The sequence below is a fragment of the Onychostruthus taczanowskii genome, unplaced genomic scaffold (genome assembly GCF_017590055.1).
Source record: "Onychostruthus taczanowskii isolate IOZ18803 unplaced genomic scaffold, ASM1759005v1 scaffold37, whole genome shotgun sequence".
Lineage (NCBI taxonomy): Eukaryota > Metazoa > Chordata > Aves > Passeriformes > Passeridae > Onychostruthus > Onychostruthus taczanowskii.
In genome coordinates, this window is record NW_024501126.1 from 5,893,002 (window position 1) to 5,920,794 (window position 27,793).

Consider the following 27,793-nt stretch of genomic DNA (forward strand, 5'->3'; position numbering starts at 1 on the left):
TGTTGGAGGTGGGGTGCAAGAAAGGTCAGCAGGAGAAGGTAAAGAGTCTAAAGTATCGAAAGTTTGGATATTTTATTTTTTCTTTTTTTTTTTTTTAATAAACTGCAATGACAATGAAAAAAAGTTCAATTTACCCCTAATAAAGGGGTAATTTCTTTTTTATTCTTAGTCTGAGTCAACTCCAGGGCTCCTGTGATGATGCTCCATGTCAGCTACTCTAATTAAAATGCCTAGACATTAAATCAGAACAAGAACAGGAAAGACTTTTGTGGAGTTATTGAATTGCCTAGTGTCACTCTGCAACCAGACTACTATAAGCATCAGTGCAAAGGAGAAAACTGCAGAGTGGAATGAGGCATGAGCAGGAGACGTATGAAACTTTAAAAAATATCTTAGCAAGGTAGGAAAAACAAGCAGTAGGGGTGAAAAGACCTCCCTCTTTTTGCAGCAGTAAGATGATAATTTTTCACAGATTTATCATGAAACCATACAGTAGATTAGATTGGGTTAGATTAGCTCAGTTCAGTCAGTGGAAGGACAGACACTGAGTACTCTGAGCCAAGTGTTAAATGAGCAGCGATACCCAGATGGATATTGACAGAATAGAGCACCAATTCCCTCTGCCTGTATATTCTCCATGTATATGTAGCCCTCAGAGCACCTTATCAACAAGAAGCTCTCAGATTCTCCAGCTGGGAGCAGACAACAGTAAGAAGCAAGCCTGTATAGTTATTTATTCCTTTATTAGAGATCCTTAAGCCGCTGTTAATGAATCCTTTAATTTGCCTTTCTGTTATTATGGCAAGTAGTGGTAATGGTTCACATTAATGTTCCCAAACACACATCTAATTAAGGGAGAAACCATACTGTTGCAGTCCTTCATCAGTGAGATAAGGAGTGACTGAGGCAATAAGCCACCTCAAAGCAAGATGTAATCCTAAAAACCAAGTCTAATTAACTTGAAGGAGACCGTACAAGAGAAAGCCACCACTATTTTACATAGAGTATCCACTATTACGATACTCTATGTAAAAAAAAAAAATTAAAAAAAGTAAGGTATGTCTAACTATATGTTAGCCAATTAAAAAGAAAATTGGATGGCTTTGAGACCTATTTCTGATATTAACTATATCATTCAAAAGTATAGCTGAGCTAGCCCAACTTGAATTAAAAAAAAAAAAAACCAAACAAAATTCCACATTTTGTGAATGAACTCAATCCAGGCTACTATCAGTTCAAAATTTCAAGCACAGGAAGCTTGGGAAAAGAGGAAAACTTCATTTTCCCTTTAAAAATAGGCATAATTCTTCTTACATGGTTTGACTAAAACCACTGCAGAAACAAAATAAAAAGTCACCAAAAAAGAAGAAAAATAAAAAATTTGCCCTAAACTACTGGGTTTCAGACATGTTTTTTGTCAACTCTCGTTTAGCCAAAGTAGATGAAACACTTTTAGCAATTTTTGGTTTATCAAAACTAGAGCTGCTACATGTTATGTACATTGCCAGGAGATGAGGAGGAAAAAAACTCAATGCACAATTTGCCTGGGCAATTCCAGACTGTTGTATCCTTCCCCTAATCTGGTCTTCTCCCCCTTCAACTGACCTTCCCAAAGAAACATATGGCAAAGCACTTTCACACAGCAAAGAGGACAAGGGTGTTCTTGGAGAAATCCATGAATCTTTAAGCCTACTGGTATTTCAAAATACAGCAATCACTATAATATTTTATTACAGGCTAAATCAGTCCACCAAGTAACACAAAGAAAAATATTTCATCTTAATATTTTATTAGAATTCATCAGAATAAGATAAACAAGTAGTTTCTCATTTCCTTGAGTTTACTGAGGAGCTAATGCCCTGAGAGTAATCCTTCGCTGCTGCCACTTAATTATAAAAGTAAATTCTGCCCTGCCATATGGGTTGGCTTTTTTCTAAGAAAACAAATGAACTCCCAAGAAGGTTTCAGATTGCAATAGAACTCATAGAACTCATTTATTTTTATCTGCCAGGTCACATACAATATTAAGAACAATGCCTGGGGCACATTTTAAAGATACAGTTTCATGGGAGCATGGATTGCATGATTAATGTGAAGGCACACACTGGCGTTGGAATGGTACCATTCACTGATTGCTGCTGATGGTGTAAGGAAACTGAAACAAGACTACAGCTTAATCAACTTAGTATCTATAGGAGAACTGGATGTTTTGCAGAACAAAAAAAAAAATTATCAACCAGTTATAACCTTCTCACAAGGGGTGGAAGACAACCTGCAGAAGCTGAGGGTGGGGAGAGGCAGACAGATAGAATTGTAAACCATCTATTTCTGCACAGCAACAGAATGCCGACAGACATCAGAAGACCACCTTTATTGCCTAAATTGGACAAGCAGGACTAATCTCAGCAATATAGGATGAACTTCTCAGTTATTGCCTGCTATGGTGAATACTATAGAATAAAGTCCCTAGCATATTTTTGAAGACGTCTATTTCAAAATTATTTCTGTTCCAACTTTGTTTGCCTCAGCAAAATGTGACAAAACTCATTGCTTCTTCACTAAATTACTCAAGGCCAACTTAAACTATCTGGTTTTCTGTCAACACTGCTGTTCCATTTATACTGCTATGTCCTTTTCTAGATGCACCTGCTGATGGATTTACGGGCAGGTGCTGTAGACACACTCAGGCCTTGTTATCCTGCACTACATTTCCAACCCTCTTCTCATCTGCCTTTTCTTACATTCCTAACTAATTTCATTAAACCTTGTTCAAGCATACATAAACAGAATAGTCTACACCAGCACAAAGAACCTTGTGCAAAGAGATCAAAAGTTCTCTGTCATTCGGGGAGACACCTTTTGGGGTATCATAGGATCATATCTGTCTTTCCACATAGCTGCATGACATTGGCAATTCCCAACAGGAATGCAGTCTGGATCCCAGTTGGGATCTTTGCTACCATTCTCATTATGACAAACCATAAATATTTTCAGAGGCTGTAGAACTTCATAAATGAAAAAGAGTCACCTGCCATGAATATCAATAATGGAAAAGGGATTTAAAAATTTCCAATAGTATCAAGCTTTCCCAATAGTATTTTGTTTGATTTCTAAGGCAGAGGAAGTTGGCATCATTAAATCCATTAAGGTGGAAAAAGTAAATTATGAACAGAAGATGAGACAAAACACAGCTTCTGGCTGTGAAAAATCATTCCCCTAGCTTAGAATACCACCAAATTACTAAAGCAGAATCCTGAAGGTGCAAGGATGGAGTGGGCTGACCTTCGTTGAAGACCAGGTTCTCATCAAAACTGCTCTATCACTCCTCTCCTCAAATGGGCGGGAAAAGAAAATAAAACAAAAGGTGTATGAGTTAAGGACAGGGAGACATCACTCACCGATTACCTTCATGGGCAAATAGAAACAACTTAAAGAAATTAACTAAATTTATTATCAACCAAGATCAGAGTAGATCTGATTACAGGCTGGGATGGTGTGGCTGGACAGTGCCCTGGCAGAAAGGGACCTGGGGGTGCTGGTCAACAGCCAGCTGAACATGAGCCAGCAGTGTGCCCTGGTGGCCAAGAAGGCCAAGGAAATCCTGGCCTGTATCAGAAATAGTGTGGCCAGCAGGAGCAGGGAGGTCATTCTCCCACTGTACTCAGCACTGGTGAGACTTCACCTTGAGTTCTGCATCCAGCTCTGGCCCCTCAGTTTGGGAAGAACACTGAGACGCTTGAGCGCGCCCAAAGGAGCAACGAGGCTGGTGAGGGGATTGGAACACAAGCCCTGTGAGGAATGACTGAGGGAGCTGGGGGTGTTTAGCCTGGAGAAAAGGAGACTCAGAGGTGACCTTATCACTCTGTACAACTTCCTCATCAACCTTCTACAAAGGTGTCTGTAGTCAGGTGGAGGTTGGTCTCCTCCTCCAGGCAGCAGCTGACAGAATGAGAGGACACAGACTCACGCTGCGCCAAGGGAAATATAGGTTGGATATTAGGAAAAAGTGTTTTACAAAAAGGGTGATAAAGTACTGGAATTGTCTGCCTGGAGAGGTCATGGAGTCACCATCCCTGGATGTGTTTAATAAAGATTATGGCACTCAGTGCCATGGTTTAGTTGAGGTGTTAGGGCTGGGTTGGACTCTATGATCTTGAAGGTCTCCTCCAACATTGTGATTCTGTGAATTCTGCAATTCACAGTGAATGGATTCAGTCTACCTGCAGTGGAGACTACTTGCAGAAGGTGCATAATCAGTAAGATTATCAGTGTGATCGACACTTGCATTTTTGGGACTAGAGCACCCTGACAAGTGGCTGCTAGTCTCTGAATCTAGGACCCCAAGATGTACAATGACTCGCGGGACACAATACCTAAAGAACAGAAAGGTGTGTAGCAAAAAAGATGTACTGATATCAATAATACATACAATTGGAGAAAACTCCTAGCAAGTTAAGGTATTCTAAAGGAAGATCTCCATGGTCAAACACAACAACACCGGAAAGGTTAAAATTTAGAATGGAAATGCAGAATAAAGAAAGAGAAAATTAATGCCTTCTATGAACAAGTAACAGCCAACTATACTGAACTGCGTGAAACAAAATGGCTGTTATAATTTTAATATCCTTGCATATCTTTTTTTAAAAAAATTTAGTCAGAACAAGAGATGTAAAGCTCTGAAGCATCATTAATTTTCAGGAAACATACATCTTTTGATGTATGGGATCTTTAGCAAAAAGAAAGCAGAATTAACAGCAGATTTTTTTTTTTTTTTTTTTTTTTTTTTTTTTTTTTTTTTTTTTTTGTAGTCACTGCTTATTCAACAAAATCACTCCAAGCTTATCCCATAGTGATTTAAAAAGCTTCATCAAAAGCACTGGTTTAAATGAGCTTATTTTTTTCACAGATGTGGACTCCAGATAAACAGTATAGAGAATAAAATAAATGAGGAAGGAGGGAAAAGTTTTTTTTGTTTTGTTTTTTTTTTTTAACAGTTATTGGAATATCTGTACAGAGTGCACTAATCCAACACACAAATACACATTTCCATGGGTCTGGGGCTGCGAAGAGGCTAAGACAACTTATGATGACAGTCCTTACAATGTAGCAGTAGTTGATAACCTCACACCTTGTTTCATTGGCAACTTACAGAATTGAAAAATCAACATCAGGGCACAGAAGACCCAACTTCATGTGGGCCAAAGATATATAAATATATATCCACACACACACCTATTTCCACATTCAAAAAGTTTTCCCCTGTAAATAAGCGACTTCCATTTGGTCCATGGAAAAAAGTTTTCTTGCAGGGCCTTTTATGACTCTGCATTTTGAACCTCATTTTCATCTAAGAAGCAAACTGGGAAACAGAAATATATTCCAATGCTAAACCTAACAGATAAGTGAAGTGACTAAAATTTTGTTAATTCAAAAATAAAATATATTCAGAAGGTGGGTGTGAATAATAATTTGAGATGGTTACATTTTTTTGGCCAACCAAGATGTTTTACTACACCTCATATGCAAAGAGGAAAAAAAAATAGTGTTCAAGGACTGTCACTGCTTCAATGTTGACATCTAAGACAGTGTCACTGTTGATCACAGCTTGCAGAGTGCTCTCCTACTGTGCAAACAGCGACTATCACCAACTTTACCGCTAATTCTGCAGTCTTTAACAGATCGCTCCTGGCATCCTAGTGAATAATTATTAGAAACATCCCAACACAAAGGCACATTGTGTAGCCAAATTTGGGATCATCCTAAGCTTCATGCAATGGCAACTTCTGTCACATTGCCATACAGCACCTGCTTGTTCTAGCATACGCACACAAAGATTGTGTACTCCAGGCTAGTCCTCTTAAAAATTAGAATAGTGTAAGCTATCATAAACCTTGATGTCAGGCAGGTAGTTCATCTTGTTAACTCTGGTCAGGGATTAGAGAAATAAACATACATAACACTCAGTTTAGTGGGTCTAGAAGGCAGAGGGTCACACAAGAGCACACTGATATTGGAATTTGGCTAAATATTTCTTATCAACAAAAACCAAAATCCAGCCTGGTGCAACACAAAAAAAGAAAATAGATTTCTCACCTTGCTCCAGCAATAAGCTCTTTTTGTCCTGGGTCAAATGTTAACTGTGAGAAGTCCACAGCATCTTCTGCTTTGAACACGTGTAGCCAAGGGGCAATTTCTAAAAACAATCAAGAAATACAACTTTTACCATAAATGTTATAGGTGTAGTACATTAGGTAGCCACCATTAAATCTGTAGATATTTCCGGTGGGTCTGCAAGTTTTCTCCTTATGATCCTCTAAGGAAACATAGAGGAAACACCGCCATACCATTTAATTTATAATACAGGCCTGTAAAATACATAGGGCAACCACCTGATACACACTTGAATCAAGTATCCACATTTTGTTCTGAATCGTTTTTCCTCCTTGGGTAAAGCAGAAAACACCACAGTACAACTGCAATTCACTGGGACATACTCAAGTGAAGTTAATTTAAATTTCCATGCATCAAAAAACAGTTGAGGACTAGAGGTTTTGTGGTTTTGTTTTTTTTTTGTTTTGTTTTGGTTTTTTTTGGTTTTTTTTTTTTTTTTTAGTCAGCTATTTAGTTATTTATTTTCTTTACAAAAGAATCTGATTAAGTGAAAAGCAATGAGGAAAACAAGCAAGTTTGACTTTTCATCACTTTTCACAATAAAAAGGTTGAGAAATGAGGGATAAAAAAGGAAAAATGTTTGAAATTCATTGAACTTTTTTTCTCCACTTTCCTTTCTCAGACCAATTTAGTGCTACATTAAGCAGGGTAGACAAGCATGTGAATTACTGAAAATCAGCAAGGGGCATTACTTGTTTTCAGAATACAAACTTGTTCCTACTTTCAAACTTAAGCATACATAAATAGTTGCAAATCAACTCCTTAAATACTAGCAGTTCAATTTTTCATTCATATCACTAACTGGAGACTAAAGAGTTTGGCTAAATAAACACAATATAAATAGATATATAGAATATATAAAATTGTCGTAAGAATAGTAATGGTAGAAATGGCTCACTAAAAAAAAGTCCAGTTGAACAAAAACCTCATTATCTAGAATTGTGCAATTGTCAGGACATTGACTGAAGCTTTTTTATTATTATTATTTTTATTTTTAATGTAGTCACAAAACAGTGGGCTGGAACTTACATGAAAGGTGAAGAGGGCTGAGTATGTATGGCACAATGGGCTGAGGGCCTATTTTAAGATTACAGGTGCGAAACAGCCACTTGAAAGGTAAGCACATGATAATGACCATTTAGAACACTGAGTCAAAACCAACCCAACCCTCCAAAGGTGCTGCAGAAGGGCAATTTTTGACAGTGGTATCATTAGTTGCAGCTCAGGTTAAAAACACTCATCCTAAGCTCTCTTCTTCACTCATGAGCACATTTTTGCTTTTGCAAATGTGTCAGTTGAAATAATCCATGTCTGGTGCCTGTTTCAGGATGATTTGTTCCTAATTTAAAGTTTTAGCACAAGTGGGCTATCCATTCCTAAGGAATGGGCCCAGGAGAAAAATGTTATTCTGTGTCAAACCATGTTCAGCCATTGCAGACAGTCATTAAATGCAGTGTGCAGAAGCTGTATCATCATATACTTTGGAAAAACAGATGGAACTGTAAAGAAGAATCGCTTGGGTGTCAGAAAAGTAACTCCTGCATTTTTAATGTCAGCCCGTATGCATCTGGGCAATTTCAGGCTAGCAATGCCAGTTTGTACATGTTCTGCAGTACTTGTAGCTAAATTCACTGTTGATTTCCATCTGCATTGGATGGGTGCTCAAACCAGGATTCAGACATTGGGGTGGAAAGGGGATATGGCCACATATTAGATAACTGTGATTACAGCTGCCACCATCCATTACTTCAGATGCTGTGCAGAGAACCAGCAGGATTCTGAGGGAGGAAAAACACTATATGCATTATAGGCCTGTATATATACAGGCCCCTTATCCATACTTATTCACCTATTTATATATATATATACATATATATATATATATATATATATATATGGCTAAACAGGCAAGCATAAAAGAGGTGTTTCCTAAATTTTTTTTACTTGATTTTGCAGCCTTAACTTTTCAATCATGCATTTCATAAGAAACAATCAATTGCAAAGTTCTAAAGTGTTAAGAAATTACGTAGGACATGAAGATGAGGAAATCCAGAGGTCAATCACAAAGAATCTCACTTACTGGCAAAAGAAGGGGAAAAAAAATAATGGAATTACCCCAGCTCTACATTGGTAGGACAAGTGAGACCCTTGGTCTTCTGGAAGAGGAGAGGAGTGGCTCCCCACAGCATGAGGCCAGGGACAGCTCAGTACACAGAAGTACCGCAGAGCCAGAAGGCTACAGGGAAGACTGAGATTCAAAGACTCAATTCTCTTCCACTTGTCCTGCTGTCTCAGCAAGACACACTAAAACTTCAAGGTACAGCAAGCAGCTGATTGAGACCACTTCCAGGTTTGGAGCAAGGGAGCAGGGGCCAGGCAGGGCAAGGCAAGCCCAGGCTAGAGAACAAGAATGAGGACTTGCTAAGATATCTCTCTGAAATCTGAATCCCCTTCAAAATATAAATTATTTTATCCTGTCTTTGTTGCATTCAGCAGTGCTCTTGCTTGAGGGAGTAAGGTCAGGAAGAGCAAATGGCTGCTAGAGCTCTTCTTTTTCAGAAAACACTCTGAAACTGTATCTCTTCTGTGTCACAGTGGCAGCATGTGTCACACAGAAATAAGTATTTATGAGATAAAGCTACAACTTCATGACACGTTTGTAAGGGAAAATGAATACAAACACAATGCCTGTAAAAATTTTTTTAAAAAGGCAATCTAACTGCTTATGTAACTAATTAACAGAATAATTACGTTTCTTTTCACCGAAACAGTGAAATCTAGCTGAAAACCCACAGGTGAAACACGACTTTTTAGTTTTGCTATGAATTATCTCCTTAGAGTCAAAAATTCATAATTGGCTACTAAAGCCCTACAAATTATTTTTCTTCCAATTAGAACTACAATGGTAAAGCAGTAAGAAGTAATAACTTAAAGTTATTAATGGTTTTCATGCAGATACAACATGACAAGCTTTACACAATAACATAGCTGTACTACAGATTTTTGTACTACAACAGTAGCATAAATAAATGTGTAAGGCAATTAAGCTGCCCTGCCAACACGTAACCTAACAGCATTGCTTGCTGGTCACAGGTGACAAACAGCAACGTCCCTATGCTTTCCAGTCCTAACCTTTCCCTTCCTGACATTCCCCTCCCTTTCCTCTGCCCCACCTTCATGTGAATTACAGTAAAACACCAAGCCCTTTATTGACTTCTCTCTTCTTACTCCTGACAGTGAGAACACTTATTGAAACACACGTTCAGCCTGGATTTGTTTTTCCTTTAAAATTAAGCAGGCACATTTGCCATTCTGCAGACATTGGTCTAGGACTCAAAGCTGTCCAGGGAAAACTATCATGGTATACAAGCAGTCATGACAGCAGGTGATGGCCAACACACACTGTGTCCTTTTGGTACATTCAAGACATACTTACCCTCAGCAACAACAAAAAAAAAAAAAAAACAAAAAACAACTGAAATCTGCCTTATAGCTCAAAAATATTCCCAAGAAAAATACTTTCTCATGGAACTAAAAGATGGATGTTGAAAAAAAAAATCTTTATTAGAAAGCTACAGCTCTCTTTCACATGCTGGGAATCGGATGTTATGTGTTTTCCTGGGGGTTCAGGTTTTGGGAGGGAGGGTTAATAGCTTAGATTAATAAAAAACAAAGTTTGTTGTGGTCCATAAATCTACAGCAAAGCAAACACACCAGATTCCACCCAGCTCAGAGGAAAGGTCAAGGAATTCTCTTAAAGAGGTTCAAGACAAAGGAGGTTAACAATCAAAGCTGGGCAGAAGGACATTAGATACTCATATTAAAAAAAAAAAAAAAAGAAAGACCAGAAACCTGTCTCTGTTTTACTTTAAATTTAGTATCTGCCCAACAGGCCATGACTTGTTTAGTTTACATTGTTCCAAGGACTCCCCAAGGGTTGAGCTCTACAGTTCTTTGCAAATGAAATTGTAAAGTTCCCTCTAACCTAAGTTTCACTCTTCAGTACTTCAAAGTACAGCTACAGTAAAGAGTAAAATAAATTGAGAAATTACTTACAAGGAATAGAATAGTATGTTTAGAACCAAATTCAGAAGTGATCTTTAATAATATACAACTTGGCAAATAACAAAGTCAAAAGACAATAAGGACCTCCTGATTTCATTTAAAAATTAACATAGATATTAAAAGTTTCAGTAGTGTTTATGGTGTATGTATGTGACACCTCGTGCCATGGTGTCTTTTTTGAAAATAGTGAGCACAAAGTTAAACATAGGCACAGCAGCACCCTTGTGAAGGAACTCTGGTAGTAAAATAACAACAATAAAAATAATATTAATGATACCACAACAACAATACCACCACAATAACAGCAAAAACAATAACACCATAGTTGAAAACTAGCAGATTTGCAATATTAACAGAAGTCTCTGGGTGGCATCAGTACAACAAACTCACTAATCTTATCAGAAGAAAATTAAAACATATTTCTGCATGCTAAAGCTATTTCACAACTAAATGTATCTAATCTAAGGATGACACAATAACTCCATCTTCCTGAAGCTGTGCAATAATTTTAGCCTTAGATCTCTTCCTGCGATACTCAAGTTACACCACTATCCTCTTCAAAGGCAGCGAGACACATCAGAAGTCTCCCCAGGGACGTGCCACGCTGACTCCACGGCATCACCCCGGTGCCCTGGTGACAGTCCCATTAACCCCAGGGGAATCTATTAAGCAAGGTGTCAGGGCTGGCAAGAGGAAATCCACCTGTTCATTCATGCCGCATGTGTGCTGCCCGGGGGTTTCTTTTCAACATTGGTGCTTGAAGCACTTGTAAATGCTCTGCTGTGGCGCTTCGGGACTCCACAGTCTCTATCTTAAAACTAGAACTGAGAAACACAAGATTTTCTTAGCAGTTTCTGTGCACCACTGGTATCAATTCAGTGTGACTGTTAAGTTCTTATTTTAAAATTATGTTATATTATAAATATATCCGTAAATGAGAAAGTCACTCAGAACAACTTTATGCTAACAAGCATTGCTCCGTGTTGGGAAAACAGGCAAGAAAAATGGCATAGATGGGGACTGTTGCAGGATCTTTTATGATTCACTTTTGGCTATACTTTTCTCTTACACTTCCAGTCACCAGTTTTCCTACCTCTTTCACACTGTATTCTCACAGAGATGTATTAAACACACCCTTGCTGGTAAGTCATTGACTCACTGCAGATGAAAGGAAAAGAGGTGCCACAGTTCAAATGAAGAAAGGAAATACATGCTAACACTATTCCACAGGTTCTAACTAAAAAAAGGACTCCATCAGAAAAGTTCAGCAAAAGAACAGTGGTATTACTTCTGAAACCAATCACAACTCACACACCTGCTTACCAGAAAGGGCCTGACACCTAGTTTGTCAAAAATACACTATTTTTCTAGAACTTATTCAAGGCATGGGTTTCTCAGCATTTATGTGCAATGACACTAGTTTTTTAAATAATTTTGATCAGTAAGTTTAAAAAAAAAAGTAAATACTGAGTAAAAAACAGCTATAGTTACAAACATGTAACTGACAATATAAGATACCATATACAGATTGGTTTTTTCTCCAGTGAGCTTCCGAAAACACAGCTGCAAACAAACTTCTGGATTAGGCAGCAGGGCTTGTCTGGTTGTCATTGTAATGGAAAGAAACCAATTGCTGCACCTGAACAAACTACTTTGTGCACTCCTCAGGCTGCAGTACCATGTAGCGCCACCACAAGTGTGGTGGTTCTATTTCTGGTGCTAAGTGTTTAAACCCATACAAATGCAACTTATTCTTTATTTTACTTACTTTGAAGCAAATTCATACTCTAATCTTAGCTTAGCTCTGTTGCAAAACAGGCCAGAGCAGACTTTTCCCAACTGGTTTATTTCCTCTTGGATCATTAACCTTGAAATCATTAAAAGTACCATTTCTTTTGAGAAAGAAAATCAAATATATGATAAAAGAATCATAAACCAAAAAAACCCTCATCAAACACCTACAGTTAACACAGCAAATATTTTTCAATTTCTCTTACAGAAAAGATTATTTCTTCATGTTACAGAACTCCAGCAAAAACAATATGCTAAACTACATTCATTACAAAATATAAGCACAAACATCTGCCCTGCTCTTCTTCCATAAAGCCCATGGCAGAAGCCAAGCACTTGGAAGACAGCAGCCCACTGAAAGCAGAGAAGGCCTCCCCATTACAGGCTGCTTTTCCTTTCATTCCAGACATATGCTTTCTATATGCAGTGTTATGTTGGTTGACCTGCTTCCAGGACCATATAGATCCTCAGCTTTATGACCCTGATTGCTTATTACAGAACTGTATCCCCAAGGTGAGTGCCTTGCCCATGCTATGGAGCCTTATTTCACAGGTCTGGAGAAAATCCCACAGAGAGATTCTGTAGAGTGCCTCTTGCCTAGGCTGTACATCCAGAGGTGCTATGGGATGAAAAGAAAATACAATTACAGCCCTGGGTCAGCATTCTGGGTATCCATTAACCCTTTCTACATGCTCCTGTTGCTGTCCTCCTTTAGCATTCATTACAGGGGCAGACAAAATAATTATTAGCGCATCCTACAGTAGTAGAGCTTAAAGGTAAGACCAACACTTCATTTTGGTTCCAGAGCTGAAGTTAAGTAGAAGGAAAAAGAAAATGCCCAAGTAACACAACATTAAGTACTAGGCACATATGTACACCACCAGGATGAGTTAAAAGGCACCAGGAAGGTGCTTTTTCTATAATTTTTCATACACAAGAAGAAAAAACTACTGCATTGAGAACCTTAGACAAATAAACAAAAAAGGAGTAATCAAGTCTCTAACATTAAACCACACAGAAAGAGACAAATGTTTTCTGGAAGAAAAAATACAAATTGAAAAGACAATCCCAGCTCAATGTTCCAGTAAAATTCCTGGTCTACCTGTTACTATAATGTGGTTGTTATGCCCACTTTTTCATAGATTGGTACAAATATTCATATGTCAGGCCTAAGGAGGGCCACAGATGTAAATAAATCTAATGGTCTGTGCTACCAGAAGGCCCTAATAATCTACATGGAGTACACCAGAATCCAGCTGAACACAACACATGAGAAGAGCAGTAGTTCAACAAGAAAAAGACAGCATTGCCCAACACCATTTAATGCTCTTCTGTAAAATGAAAGGATTAGGACAGATGGATTTGCTACAGTACTCATTATTGCATTTTAATGAAAAAGACATTTCACTTGTAATACAGAACTGATTTATACCAGGGCTGTATACAGAATTAAGAGTATGTGGATGGACATCATAACTGGGACAATGTTTATCTGTTTAGGCAAGCCCTTATTTTTAATAAAATTGAAAATTCAAAATATTTCCTATAGAAATAATTAGTATGTTTTAATCTGAATAATATATTGAAAAACATAAGCCTTCTGGTATTTAGTGATTAGACAGTAGGAACTCTTCAGTTTCCAAAAAAGGTGTCCAGGAAGACATAAGAAAACAAGACATCACTTCCTCCCACCAAGAAAAAAAAAAAGCAAAAATTTTGTCTAGGCAGGGTTATTTAATGCAATCCAGTCCCCTATAAAGGAAAAGATGAAGTTACAAAGTTGCCCAGAATGATTAAATCAGCAACCACAAACTAAAATATTCCTCTTTTAAGTCTTACCACACTACATTTGGTTCTCCTTTGGAAACATGAAAACATGTCAGATCTCCATCTGCAGTTCACAGCTCATCTTTGCTTATAGGGAGGGGGGAAGAAAAAAACGAAAGAAAAAAAGAAGCAACTAAAAGACAAAGCAACCTCAAAACTACACATCCCTTTCAAGTTGCAGTATTCTGGAGGTCTCTAGATCCCATAAACAAACCAGCTGCCCGCCTTCCACTAACCAATAAAACTTAAAGTCCTGAAGCTTGCTTTTCCATACAAAGAGAACTGCAGAAGCCAAGAAATAAATATCCACATCTAGTCTTATCTAGAAGCTCTGTTAGCTTCTCGTGCTCCTCTCCACTTTAAATCATTTGTAATAAAACAAATCCCAAAACCATAAACCTCTTGATATTCTCCAGAAAGTTCACCACCTGTTTACTGTGCATTCATTTTATGAACAGCTATTACAGCTTCAGAACAATTTTGGAGCTAATGAGGTAGGGTTGTAAGTAATTTATTATTAATGGGGAAAAGAGAAAATGAACATACTTCCTACAGTATACATTTCTTGACTCTGAATGCATGAAAACTTGAACTTCTATCTTAAGCCTATGGTAAACTTGCTTTCTTTTACCCAGTTTACTCTCATCTTTCATTGATTCTCTCAGAAGGTACAAAGTGGCTGCCCTGGCCACATGTCTACTGCTCTCCAGGCAGGGCAGATGCAGTCACAGCAGTTACCCTGCCCCAGCTCCCTCACCTTCTTGAACAATGCACTCTCACCTTCAAGATCTAAAATCTAGCCTGCATTCCTGTTTTCTCTGCCCTGCCAGAGCTCCCCAGCTAGAAGTACATATTGCTGCATTCTTATGTGTGTGCATATGTCTATTACTGGGATAATTAAAGGGAATTTGGGTTCTGACTGTCTGCGCCCTCAGGGAAGAGACAGGAACATCTGCTGCAATGCCTACTTATTTCTTATTTTTCTGAACAAGGGTTCGGAATTGTTTATGCTTCATTGTTCAAACACACATATTGCATACAAATATAAGAAAGTGTAAGGAAAAAAAGACTGAACCCCCACCTAGATGAAAGTGGTTTCAGCGCTTCCAGCACAGTCAGAAACCACTAACTTCACACCTCAGCCAGCACAGACCAGGGAGAGCACCTACTCCTTATAGCTACCACCTCTGGTCCCTGCGCTGCTGCTCCAATCTTCCTGAATGTGACGGAGGGACAGACTGACCATAAAAGACATTTGCCATCCTAAGTCATGCACTCTCTTCAGAGGGGTTTAATCTTTCGCATTTTAACACTTACATGCTGGCTTTGGCAGTCAGCCAAAGAATTCATTTTGAAGGAAATCATGTTGTATAGTTATGGGAAATCATTATTTAGTCTCAAGACGGAGTTTTGCAAAGAAATCTGCTCAATTTTAATACATGTATTTTGGGAGCAGAAACAGAATGCAGACTGCCCATAGACAGTTATGCACTGTTACTTTTGTTAGAAATATCTATGCTTCAATTAGCAAGACCTTTTTTTGCTAGAACTGACCATCCTGCAATGATGCATTCTTACTTAGGTTGGCATATGAACATAATAAGCTTTTTTATTTACATTGTTTCAGCAAAATAAAATTTCTTGATCCTATCAAATTTGCCCAAGACTGTATCTCACAAAATAAAGGTCAGATAATATTTCATGAAGAAATACAAAACCCAACAAAATAAGACTATTGTAAAACAAAGGTTATAGAGAACAAAGCCTGACACTGATAATTTTAAGAGGCTGGAGCCAGGACTTCAAAGAGGAATATATTCCCCACCTCCTCCACTCCCCCACCACAACAATAAAAGGATGCCCCAAAGCCAAAAAAGAAAACAACATAAGAGAAAAAAAAAAAAAAATAACTACAACACTACAATCAACACTTCTCTTTGTAGAACTTACTTTTGTTCTAAAAGACACTGCTAAACTCCAGGGGTTTGTCACTATTAACTACTTCAGTAGATTTCTTGTGGAGCTGATTGTAAAACATTCAGGTGAAAGACAAGCTTATGACAAGTCAAAGTTTAGTCCAACCTGAAAATAAGAAATTGTCATGTAACAAGTAAATATCTAGCATCTTCAGCCACACAAAATCAGCTGCTGCCCAATGTCCTAAAGTCTTGTCAACAGCAGACAAGCACTGCCACATAGGAAGACAGGGAAGAAAGCATGTGAAAAAAACCCCAAACACTTTGAAGAAGTGCTGATTGTGGTTCTCTAGTTCCACCCAATCTATCTAATAAACAGAATGTATCTTGGTAAGGTTATTGGTAAGGCTCTGGTTATTTAATAAATTAGGAAGAAAATCAAAACTTTAAGTAATGTTTTTCCTCCCCACCTCTTAAAATTCTTGAAACTTTAGAGCTTGAAGCAAGGCCAAAGGATGGGCCAGGGTTTCCCCACTCTCAGCCAAAGTGATGGGCAGCAGGTGGTGGCATTCAGTGACAGGCAGTAAGGGCAGCAGGTGCCATCAAGTGACAGCAGTACAGGCCCCATAAACACTGCACAGGATCTGCAAGAGAAGACCACTGGGATGAGTCTTTCCAGTAACTGTGTCACTACAAAGTATGAAAACAATGTTGCCCAGGATCAGATGGCCTGTAACTGAAATTGTTGACATCTTTTCTGATCTAGCAGTCTAAGTAACTTAGAATTATAAAATGGTTTGGGTTGGAAACTATCACTAAGATCATCGAGTCCAGCTGTTAACCCAGCGCTGCCAAGTTCACCACTAAACCAATTCCCCAGACACCACATCTCCGCCGAATACATCCAGATATGGTGACTCTGCCACCTCCCTGGGCAGCCTGGCTCAATGCACAACAATTCTTTCAATGGAAAAGATTTTTCCTAATATCCAGTATAAGTCTTCCCTGACACCACTTGAGGCCACTTCCTCCTGTCCCACCACTTGTTACTTTGGAGAAGAGACCAACCCACACCTTGCTACAGCCTTCTGTCAGGCAGTTGTAGAGCATGATAAGGTCAGCCCTGAGCCCCCTTTTCTCCAGTCTTTTCTTATGAAAAGAATTGAAATTCTATCTGGTGAGGGGAAAAAATGACACAGAAAAAAATCAGAGCAATATTGTGCTCCCTCTTGCTCTAAGCACACATACAAAAAAACTGACAGAACTTCATCTGCATACGAGCTCTATCTCTTGATTGCTGATCTATTTATTTAACATATCCCAGTTTGCATGATTTACAACATTTTAGCAAAAATACAGCTCTTTTGAAGAAGAAAAAAAAAAGAAAAAGGACCAAAAATCCAGATTTTAAGTCCATCTGCCCACTTTGTACAGAGAGTAGAATGTGGCAGGAGCCTCTCACTCATTTTGCTCTTTGCTAACAACCAGAGAACTGCACATGCTCTAAAGAGCCACATTAGGGCAATAAGGAACAAATCAGCCGTGGACAGGCTCATAGGACATGTCTGCACACCTCACTAGTCATTGTAGCCACAGATAATTTTATACTATCAGAATTTATGAAAATTATTAGCATTACATGAAGGTCCAGCACTTGACTGGGATGCCAAAATAACTGTGAATTGATGCTTGCTTCAAAAAATTATCACTTTCAGAGGGGAAAAAAAGTAGCTGGTATGCAAGTCCTTTGCTTAGAGAATTCATCTCTTGCCATTCCTTCATTTTTATGGGAATGGGCACAAATGACACTGGGTGATTCAGGGAAATATAGGAGGATAGTAACCTTCAGTGTCCAAAGATATTTTTTTAATTAACAGTAAAGAGTTGAAGGTTGCTGTTCCCTACCAGAAGCTTAATCACCTATACAAAAGTAAAAGCAAACCTGATTAAATAAAAAAAAAAAGTACAGAACTGGCAAAGGAATTATTTTCGTCCTTAAGAGGGGCTGGTTCTTGGCAAAGTAGCGCAAACAATCTCGTAGTCCTATCATCTAGACAACCCAAAGTTACAACATCTAGCAATCAATGTTTCTTCACTGATGAATCATTTTCTTTTAAAGAAAAACCCAAAAGACGATACAGAATGGAAAGCAATACGTCTTAATCACACTGCAGATTCCGGCAGATCATCTTTGAAATGTATTTATGAAAAAGTGGAAAAAAAAGAAACAACTAAACAGCTTAGTAGATTACTATTAGTTTAAAAGAAAACTTCCAACAAGATTAAGAGTACAAACAAAACCAAGTTCATATGCCATTTATCCTCCTTCATTCAGCCCACATATTATTTCCTCTTGGCACATGTTAAGTGCATGCACTCTGTATACAAACCACGGGATAAAATGAGCAGAGCAATGTACCGAGTCTATATGACTTAGACAAACATCAAGTAAGGGAATTCTGTGGTGGTCAGAAAATAAGGTTAAGAAAATATATTTCTTAGGATTCTCTAACCAACGAATCAAAAATAACTCTGCTATTTTTCTTTTCTGGTTAACCTCAAGTTGAAATGAAGGGTTTAAATTCATTTCTTCTACGGACTGAGACATGCTATTTTTGAGCATGTTTATTCAACAGATAACTTTGTTACAGCACAGTATGTATTTAAATTATCCCTAAATATAGCTTCTAAAATTATGTAAATTGATGCTTTTTTGTTGAGACAGCACAACTTTAAATTCTGATTATTTTATGGGAGCCTAGAAAAATGAGACTTGCCCAAGAGCAAATGATCTCTGATGTTCTCCCAGTATCAATTAAGTCAAGTTCACAACTGCACCTTATTTCTTACAGAAAAGCCTAAGAAATTTAACTTTATGCAGGTAAACTGCAGGACAGTCAATACTTAAAATTTCACACCTGAAACTGGATTTGGGTCAATTTTTTTTCCAGCTCACTCACACACTGCTAAGCAGTTGTGATGGCCCCTTCAGTTCTACCTCATGGAGAGGGTCTGTCTACAGAACAAGCCTTCAGCTGACTTTTGAAAGGTCTGGTGTTTCAAAGTTCAGCAAAAGTGTGTGTCTGGGGAAACAAGCTGCCACTGTAACTACTTTTATCCTTTTTCTTTATTGTTTTCATTTTTGGTTTTGTTTTGTTGGGGTTTTTTTTTATTATCTAACAAAAGGTCGGGTCCACAGAGAGCTACCACAAAGGTTCTGTAGAGCAGGTGGACTAAGAAATGCTGGAAATATTTAGACAAACATTACACCACTAAACTATTTTGCTCTGGATTTTTTCCTTAAGAATAGTTCAACCTTTATAAAGCATCATGGTTTCCCGTAGAGGAAATGTGGTTTTTACAGCCTTTTCTAAGTGTTCAAGTTAAACACCATACTATAATTCCTTCACTATAATAGAATGGTTTTTTTCCAAATAGCTGACCATCAGTAAACCCTAATAATACACTTACAGAGCTAACATTTCATATCTGCATGTAAGTAAAAAGTATATCCAAATAAAATAAAATTTAATAAAAATAAAATTTGTAAGACTATCACTAAGGAGTACCTTATTTAGGCCCTTTTTCTGTCCTAACTCTTAAGCTACTTCAAGCATAATTTCCTTTTTTTTTTACATCGCAAGCATTTGGAAAGGTGTGTAAAGATCAAGGATTTCACAGTGAATCTCTGTGTATCCATTCCGTGATCTGCACCCTCTTTCGTTTCATCCAGTTCTAACTTATATGTGATTTACAAGCCCTTGACTCCAACTATTGGAATTAGTATAGCTGATAAATTTGTAGCATATGAAGACAGTTGGTTTTTTTTTACTTTTTTTTTTTTTTTTAAACTTTTCCTTTAAACCTGTATTTCAACACATTAGCACCTTTTTGCACTTCTAGACGCAGACTCTTCCTTAGAGAAAGAGAGAGAAAGGAACTCCAAAGAGGGACCATGCACTATCAGTCAGTTTCACCACATGAAACACTGAACTGCTCAGTCCTGGGATGATCCTGTCAATCCAAAACTTAGAGGTCTATTTTATATAAATCTGTTTTCTGTAATAATTCCTAACAACTTTCAATAATGAGAAAAGGAAATGTTCAGTTTTCAAGGAAGACACAAAGCACCTTATTTTAGTTTAAGGAAGCTCAATAATAAGAAATTTTAGAGCTGCCAACATTTTCTGATTTATAGCAGACTTTCTTATTCTGGGAGTGCAAAAAGGTGCATTATGCAGTCCTAATATTAATTATGCAGATAAACAAATTACAACATGGTTATTAATACTGTGTATGACAGACATAAAATGAGATCTTTGAGATCATGTCAAAAATCCTTTCAAAGTGTGTGCATCTCCTGCTACTGCATCTTCTTTTTCCTCTCCCACCACCTAACAAAGTACTTGAGCAAAAGTTTTCAACTGGTGGGTGAAATTCTTGCCATTTCCTATCAGAAGATATATCACAATCTTCAACTAAAACTATTAAGCTGGAAAAACCAGTGCTAGAAATAGAATATGCATCTCTACAGAAGGCAGCCTGACTGAATCATCACCTAAGTGAGCAATTTTTGATGAGGAGTGAGAAAGAAAGCAAGCTCTTTCAGGAGATATACTCCCATTTCATATTTCACTGTGACAACTCCTGGGGACTATTTTGTCTTTTTATTAGGTTTTTTTTTGCAGCTGTTCACCTATACGCTACGCCAGACTCTCACTCCATTCGTTTTATTTAATAGTTTATACTTCATCTACCATACCTCTCAAAGGAAGACAAATCAAATAAGTACATTGCTACTTTGGCATACCAGAAACGACAAGAAAAAGGGTTTTGATCAGTTATAAGTAAAATAGAAGTGTTGATATCTCTGTAAAGTTAGTACTGAGTTTACAAGCTCTAAAGCACCTACCACTCAATAGCACTCAGCCTTGGTTGATGTTCAGCATGCCACGCAGTATTTAGCTCTGGTGGATCTAACACTGCTACAAGATGACTTTACAGACCAGGGCATCAGTGCAGCACTCAAAGGGATTTTAACTGTAACAAACTGATTTCTCAAGTCGATGTTGATCTAGCAGCACTAATGACATTTATAGATACAGAGAGCATTTTCCTATAGGCATTCACTCAGTCAGCAAATGTCTCAGGAAGAATATGGATATCAATAAGGCTGGTTGAAACCTGCCAACTCCTATTGCAAGACTCATTCAGAGAGTGGCTTCTCACACACATCTCAAAATCTTACTAGATCTCATATTAAAAATCTCACTATAAATGTTTCTACATAATTATGTTTCATACATATATTTACAATAAAAATAAATTGGGAAAATAAATTGGTAATCTCTAACTGTGACACTATCTTTGGCTACATCAAAAGATGCGACTAGAACACTACGGCCTCTATCCCCAAAAAGCCTTAGCATAGTGACTTAGAACTGGAAAGACATCAGTAGAAATTAAATATGACAGAGAATGAGAGAGGTCTAGAAGGCAGGACCAGTCTAACTTCAAGAAACCCTCCTAAATATTGGCTGAATTAGATTCATAAAGCAACCCATTTTTAATCAACTCCTAGAACATAGCACTGCTAATGAGTCTCAATTATTTTCTTTTACAGTTGCATATACAAAACCAAAAAGTACATGCAGTGATCTCTTAGTTTGTGAAATTAAGAAGCTAAGTGCCAGAATTTTAATTGTTCTACCTCAATTACTTTAATTTAGAACACTGTGTATGCGTGTTCTGATAAAAAAAAACCTTTTAAACTAAATTATACCACAATATGAATGCTAAGGAAACGAGGTATTTCATCAGAATAACTCACACTATTTAGCCCATCAACAAGTGAGTGATAAAGATCCCTCCTTCACAATACACTAGTGGTTTGTTGTTCTGAGGTACAGAGTTCATTATATTGAAGTCCAGTATATTGAAGAAAAGGACAGCTGGTACCATTACTATTATTAAGCCATTAAAGTGCCAGAACAAAATAGTTTCTGGAAAAAACACAACATTATTTTCTCAAAGTTTATGCAAAGAATGGAAACAAATCTTTTTCCAATTAAAATTCAATAAATTCTAATTCACTGAAATAAAAAACTTACACATGTGCTTTCTTAGAGAAATAGGAGGAATGCAGTGTGTAATATAATACATCTTAATCCCTACATCCTCATAACTAGAAACTATTTGGAACTCCCTGTAAGCTGTGACAGTAATGGAAAAATCTCAATTCAAATAAACCAAAAGAATGCAGATAAGTTATTCTGCCTCAGGTTTTTACAGAAAACATCCTGCAAGTATTCTTTGCTTTGTTCCAACTGTTCCTCAGCATTCCACCCCAATGGTCAAGATGACAACCACATGTATGAAGAGACTGTCCTGGTGAAAGAAGGAACTCGTGCAGCTCCAATGCAAAAGAGGCTTTATCAGGTGTAAGCAGGGACAAGGAGGAATTTAGAAAAACCACATGGGCATGCAGGGATTACGTCAGGTTAAACAAACTTCAGTGGGAGTTGTGATTTGCAGGGACTGTCAAGGGCAACAGGAACAACTCCTACTCCTCCAATAGTAACAGAAGTTTGAACAGGGATAAAAGGTTGAACAGGGAAAAGATCAGCATCCTACTGACCTGGGCAGATGACCTAGTGGCAGCAGAAATGGATGATGCTGAAGGACTCAATACCACCACTAAAGTATAGAAGAAGGCATCTGTTGTTTAGCAGAAGGGATTCAAGAACTATCATGTGGAGAGTAAATGTTTAATACCCCTTACTCCACCTAAGCCAGCAACAAGTGGAATAGCACAAGGGTTGATCCTGGGACACATCCTGTTTAACGCCTTAATGAAGAAGGGGAGGCAATAGAACACAGTCTGTGAAGTTTTTAGATAACATCAAACTCAGAGAACCAGCTGATAAGCAGGGGGAGCTGCCACCCAGAGAGGCCTGCTTGGGATGAAGGAAGGGGACAAGAGCAACTTCATGAAATAAAGTGCACACATGTGGACCTGTGCACTTGGAAAGGAATAACTCCATGCAACAGTACAGGCTGGTTTTCATCACAAAGGAAAATGAGTCACTCACCTTTAAGTGATATATTCAGCTACAAATACTGAACAAAATTTGAAAGCCTAGTTTATTTCATTTGTGTAGAATACAGCCCAAATTTTTATATAACACACTGAATGTACTTTTCCCATGCCATTCTACATTAAAAGCAGAGGTTTCCATGAAGTGATTACACAATACTTAGCCTACTTCTGGAAAAGATTTTCAGCATTTATATCTTACCTTTGTATGCAATAATTGGGTGCTCAGCTCTGTGGCAGTGGGTATCTTCTGTTGTTGTTGACCCCAATATTCCTAATACCCCCAGTCCTGCCAAGAGCAGTGTGAGGAAGCAGCTTCCTTTCATGGTGGTCATGCTGTCCTCCACAGCAGTCACTTCTTTTAGCTGTCTACTCTTCTTGCACTCATGTGGGAAAAGCACCTGGAGAATTCAAAGAATTTTATTTAAGAATGAGAGCAAACCACAGGGAAAAAAATAGACAATTCTTGAAGTTTAAAACAAAACAACATTGCGTCCTTTTTGTGTAGCATCTGACTACTCAAAAGTATGCTGTCAGCTGCTCCTCTAATTACTTCAGAAACCTAACATCAGTTACCCAATTTAGGAAAATTGATCACCCAGCAGGATTAAAAAATTAATATTCATTACCCCTCTCTATTTTGTAACATGCAGGAAAAGAATATTCTACAACACTTTTTTATTTTATCCTCTTAAATAGAGCAAACATATTTAAATCTATCTTCCCTTTCACTGGGATCCACTGCTTCTTGCCTTGGTTTCCTGAGAGAGCAAGCAGTGCTTTGATTTCTTGCAAGTACAAGGTAGAAGAGGAACTGGTCCCTCATGTGAATGACTACTTTGACAGAACAACAGCCCTAGAGTATGTATTTTTTGCCTATTTGTAGAGTTTGTATGGAACAGCACAGAAAGGGGTAGGACAAGATTCACCTCAATGTTCTGACTCACTTTTGCTTTACAGCAGTAAGAGTCACTGGTCACTGGCATAGTCCCCATCCATTTCCTGACTGATGACAAGGCTGTGAATTGCAGACTCAAATGATGAAGACCCCTTTCTAGTAAAATTTAGATACCAATCAACAGCGCAATGCTTTTCATTCTGAATCAGAAAAAAGTTGATGTTCAACTCCCTGATTTTTTGAAACATCCAATAACCAGACTCTTATACAGGTAATAGAATATGTACAGTGTCAATATAATTTTAGATCCAACCCAGTTCCTTTAGTTTCCTCACTAAAAATGTGACAAGTAGTTACAACCTAATCATACAACCCAAAAGAAACCTTCACCACTAGCAGCTTTAGTGCGTCACACAGCCTTGCATGCTGATACGCAGAAATGAGACATCACCGCCTTTCATGGGGGAAGAGCAGAGATTTGAGACAGCTCCATAAAGGCAGAAATGTCACTCTGCTAATTAATGGAGACATTCAGGAAAAGAAAATCAGCTATTTGGAGTTCTAATATGTTTGATCTCACTGAGTTTGTAGTGTGCTGTTTAATAAGGTGGAAACTTTCTATTTGCACAAAATAAACATCCTAAATGCACAAAACAAAGGGCTGTTAATGAAAAGACACTCCACAATAACAGCAGTGTGCTCTAAAAGCTACATTCAGAAGGCAGAATGGATAGTAAACACTGGTCCCTAAGATGACTAGCACCAGACTAACTGCTAAGCATAAGACTAACTGCTCTTCTCTTACCACCTCATTTTGCTGCCTTTAGTAGTCTTCCAGCCTAAACGTGGACACTTCTAATCCTCATTCATTTAAACTAAAATAAATAGCTCAAAGGCGTAATACATCTGAGCGGTAAATTTAATAGTCAATTTTAGCTTCTTTGCTAAATTTTCTTAAGTCACTGAAAAAAAAAGGAGGAGAAGCTTTGAGGCAGTTAGATTCATATCCTTACCTTCCTAAACAGTGTCATTTACCAATAAGAATCTGGCCCTACAAATTGCTTGTGGCTCACAACAGGCAGGATCTGGTCACAGAAGTTCTGGATAGTAATGTATGTAGTGCATAAAGTTCTTGTTCCAATGTTTTACAGTTAATTTTCTGTAAGACTGATATTTATATGTATGATGCACTATTCTTACACAAATTCAAGTAGTTTATGTGGGTTGTAGTGCTCCTATTCCTAACTTAAATATCATACAAATACACTACCAACAGCTACTCCTAATTCATATTTCTGTAAGATTATGTTTGTGCATTTAGGAAGAAAAATGAAGGTCTGATACCTTCATGAAGGTCTCAAAAAATGGTTTTCTTGCACACAGTACAGCAGCAAATATCTCAAGATATGGTCCTTCCTTGTTAAAAAAAAAAAAAAACCAGACCAAACTTTTTTTTTTTTAATTTTGAAAGTCTCAGAAATACTCATAAATGTGTGAATATAACAGAAAAGACTCAAACAAGAATAAAATGAAACATTTGTACTGAAATCACAGCCTTCTTTTTCTCTCTGGCTGTAAATGAAGTCCATGGTCTTTATGTAACCAGGCTTCCATATCCCCGCCAAGTTTCAAAAAAAACCAGCTCTACTCAGCAAACATGGCAAAAAGATAATGCTGTTTCCCCAGGAAGAAAGAAAAGGACCACCACCCTTCATCCAAATATTAAATACACACATAGGTATGGACGGCTTGGTTTCCATTACAGAAAGGACACACTTTTGGACTAACATTAACTAAAGTTAATTTCATGGGACTAACAGTGGTATTAGCAAGGACTAAGATGTAAATTAACAAGACTGATGCCTTGTACCCTGCACGTATCAAGAGGACTTCTCTCACCTGTCCCCTGTGAACAAAAATCAGTAGCAGAAAAAAAGATTCCTTCATAACACCACCTTTTCTTGGTCTCTAAATCCAAACAGCATCCTCTTTCATGACAGACTCCTTACATGCCATAGGTGGTGTCTGACACAGTTGTTTGCATGTTATAGTCATGCTGCGGAAGAATTTTGGGGCCACGGACTTTTTTCCTTGCTAGCTGAACTCTTCCTCTCACTGCACATATCTCACATGGCAAAAACTGAGACAGGAAACACTCTCTCATTTAGAATATCCAAAAACAAGGAGAAAGGAGGAGAAGGAAAAAAGAAAGGTGTGAATACATTTCTGACCATATATCTCAAAAAAAAACAGTAACTGCCTAAACTTCTCTCTACCTCGACCTCTAGCTATTTATGTGTATTGCACTATTTTAATAATTTAAGTATATTAATGATTTTTGATGTATTACTTTAAATACATTATTGCAGGAACTGTGAGGAGAAGCTTACTTGCAACAACTCAGAGGAGAATCCCCACGAGCTCTAAATGACAGAGGAACAGTAAATCAAGGCAGTAGATAGAAACCTCATCACAAGTTCTTTACGTTTCTACCCATTTCACTACACTAGTGTATGCATGGAAGGAGAAAGGGATCTGAAGACTGCACCTAAAACACTGCTAGAGTAAAAAATAAAAAAATGCATTTCTTAAAGATCCACAAACAAAACAAGGAAATCCAACCAACCAAAACTCTCCCCTCAAGAACCAAAAAACCTGTACAACCCCAACCTCCGCAAAAAATACAATTAAACCCCCTCCAAAGAAACACACACCTTCAACATATACCCACAGCATAAAGCAATGAACAGACACCTTAGAAATGACATCAAAACCAAATCTTTTTCCACAGAACTTGTACAGCCTAGATTGTTCCCTTCTGCACATCCTTGAGCAAGGACCACTGCACCACTTCCATCACTGCCCGAGAGAGCAGATGTGAGCATGCCACACAGACCTGAGAGTGCAACAAGTCAGAAGGCTTGAGGCAGACAAAGTAATCTCTCCTGAAATCACTCCCTCTCCTTACTGAAAGTGCAGCTTTCATGCCAAGAAGGGATAGCCAGCCTGAAGCAATATGGCAAGTCAAGACAAAGCCAAGAGAGCCCTAAACATGAAAAGATTCAGCCGGTTTCCTTGACTTCTGTATAATTTCCATATGTAAATCTGTCTCAACAATGACAATAATGGTAAGGTCAAAACTCTTCAAAACATATATCCAAATAGTGACAGTGACCAGCTTTTTAACCATTACCAAATATTTGCACATTGAACTGTTATTTGCATAACTTTTCTATCAGAGACCTTTATTCAGACTTTCAACAAATTGCATTTTACAAGTTTGTAAAACAATCTGAAGATGCCAAATTAAAAAGAAAGCAGAATAAGCAGCACTATAAGATGCCATTTATTTCAATATATTATTTTATTCCTGTATATAAAGGGTCTTGGGCACTTACTCTATCCCTCATTCCCTTTGTTTTGACCCAGCTTGCCTAGGAGAAATATCAAGATGAATGAGGCCCATTAGGCAAAGGTATTATATTTTAAAAATGTAGGCTTTGGTTTCTCCAACAACAGTAACTGAAAAAGCCCAGTAATTCAAGATTTTCTGTTTCAGCTGGACCAAAAAAAAGACACCTCTTGCTAAAGAGAAAAAGTGTGCACAGCTAAGCATGCAAGGCAGGTAACTGCTACTGCTAAGTCCTAGCAGATTCATTTAAAGACTATTCCCTCGAGGCACTGAAGTCATATATGAAGTCAAATAATCAGGATGTCAATATTTCTAGATCACTTACAGTACACCATGTTGGAAGTACAATTTACTTCTGAATTATAAACTACATTTTCCTTTGTTCAATCAAAATAAGCCACTGTATGCAAAAGCTGCCACACTAGCTGCAGCTGTTCCAAAGCAAAGGTGCTTTCAAATAATTATCTTTACTGACTCTATAAGTGAGAGATTTAAACTACACTTTTATCAAAAGATGAAGCGAGCCTATGTCAATGTAAGTGTACAAACAGCAGGGCTTGGCATGTTTAAATGGTGCCAGTTTCAGGACTGGTTCTGGGTACAGGCAGGTCTGGGGT

At 37.8% G+C, this 27,793-nt stretch overlaps 1 protein-coding gene across 2 annotated transcripts in view; it reads right to left on the reverse strand.

Annotated features, from left to right (window-relative positions):
• Window positions 1-27,793, reverse strand: part of SEMA5A (semaphorin 5A) — a 318,052-nt gene that overhangs the window by 195,051 nt on the left and 95,208 nt on the right. For both annotated transcript variants that reach the window (XM_041411823.1, XM_041411824.1), the window contains 2 exons: window positions 23,069-23,267; window positions 6,094-6,193 (listed from right to left, as the gene is read on the reverse strand). In XM_041411823.1, the coding sequence (XP_041267757.1) occupies window positions 6,094-6,193; window positions 23,069-23,201 (233 nt within the window). In that variant the 5' untranslated portion in view covers window positions 23,202-23,267. The remainder of the gene's footprint in view (window positions 1-6,093; window positions 6,194-23,068; window positions 23,268-27,793) is intronic.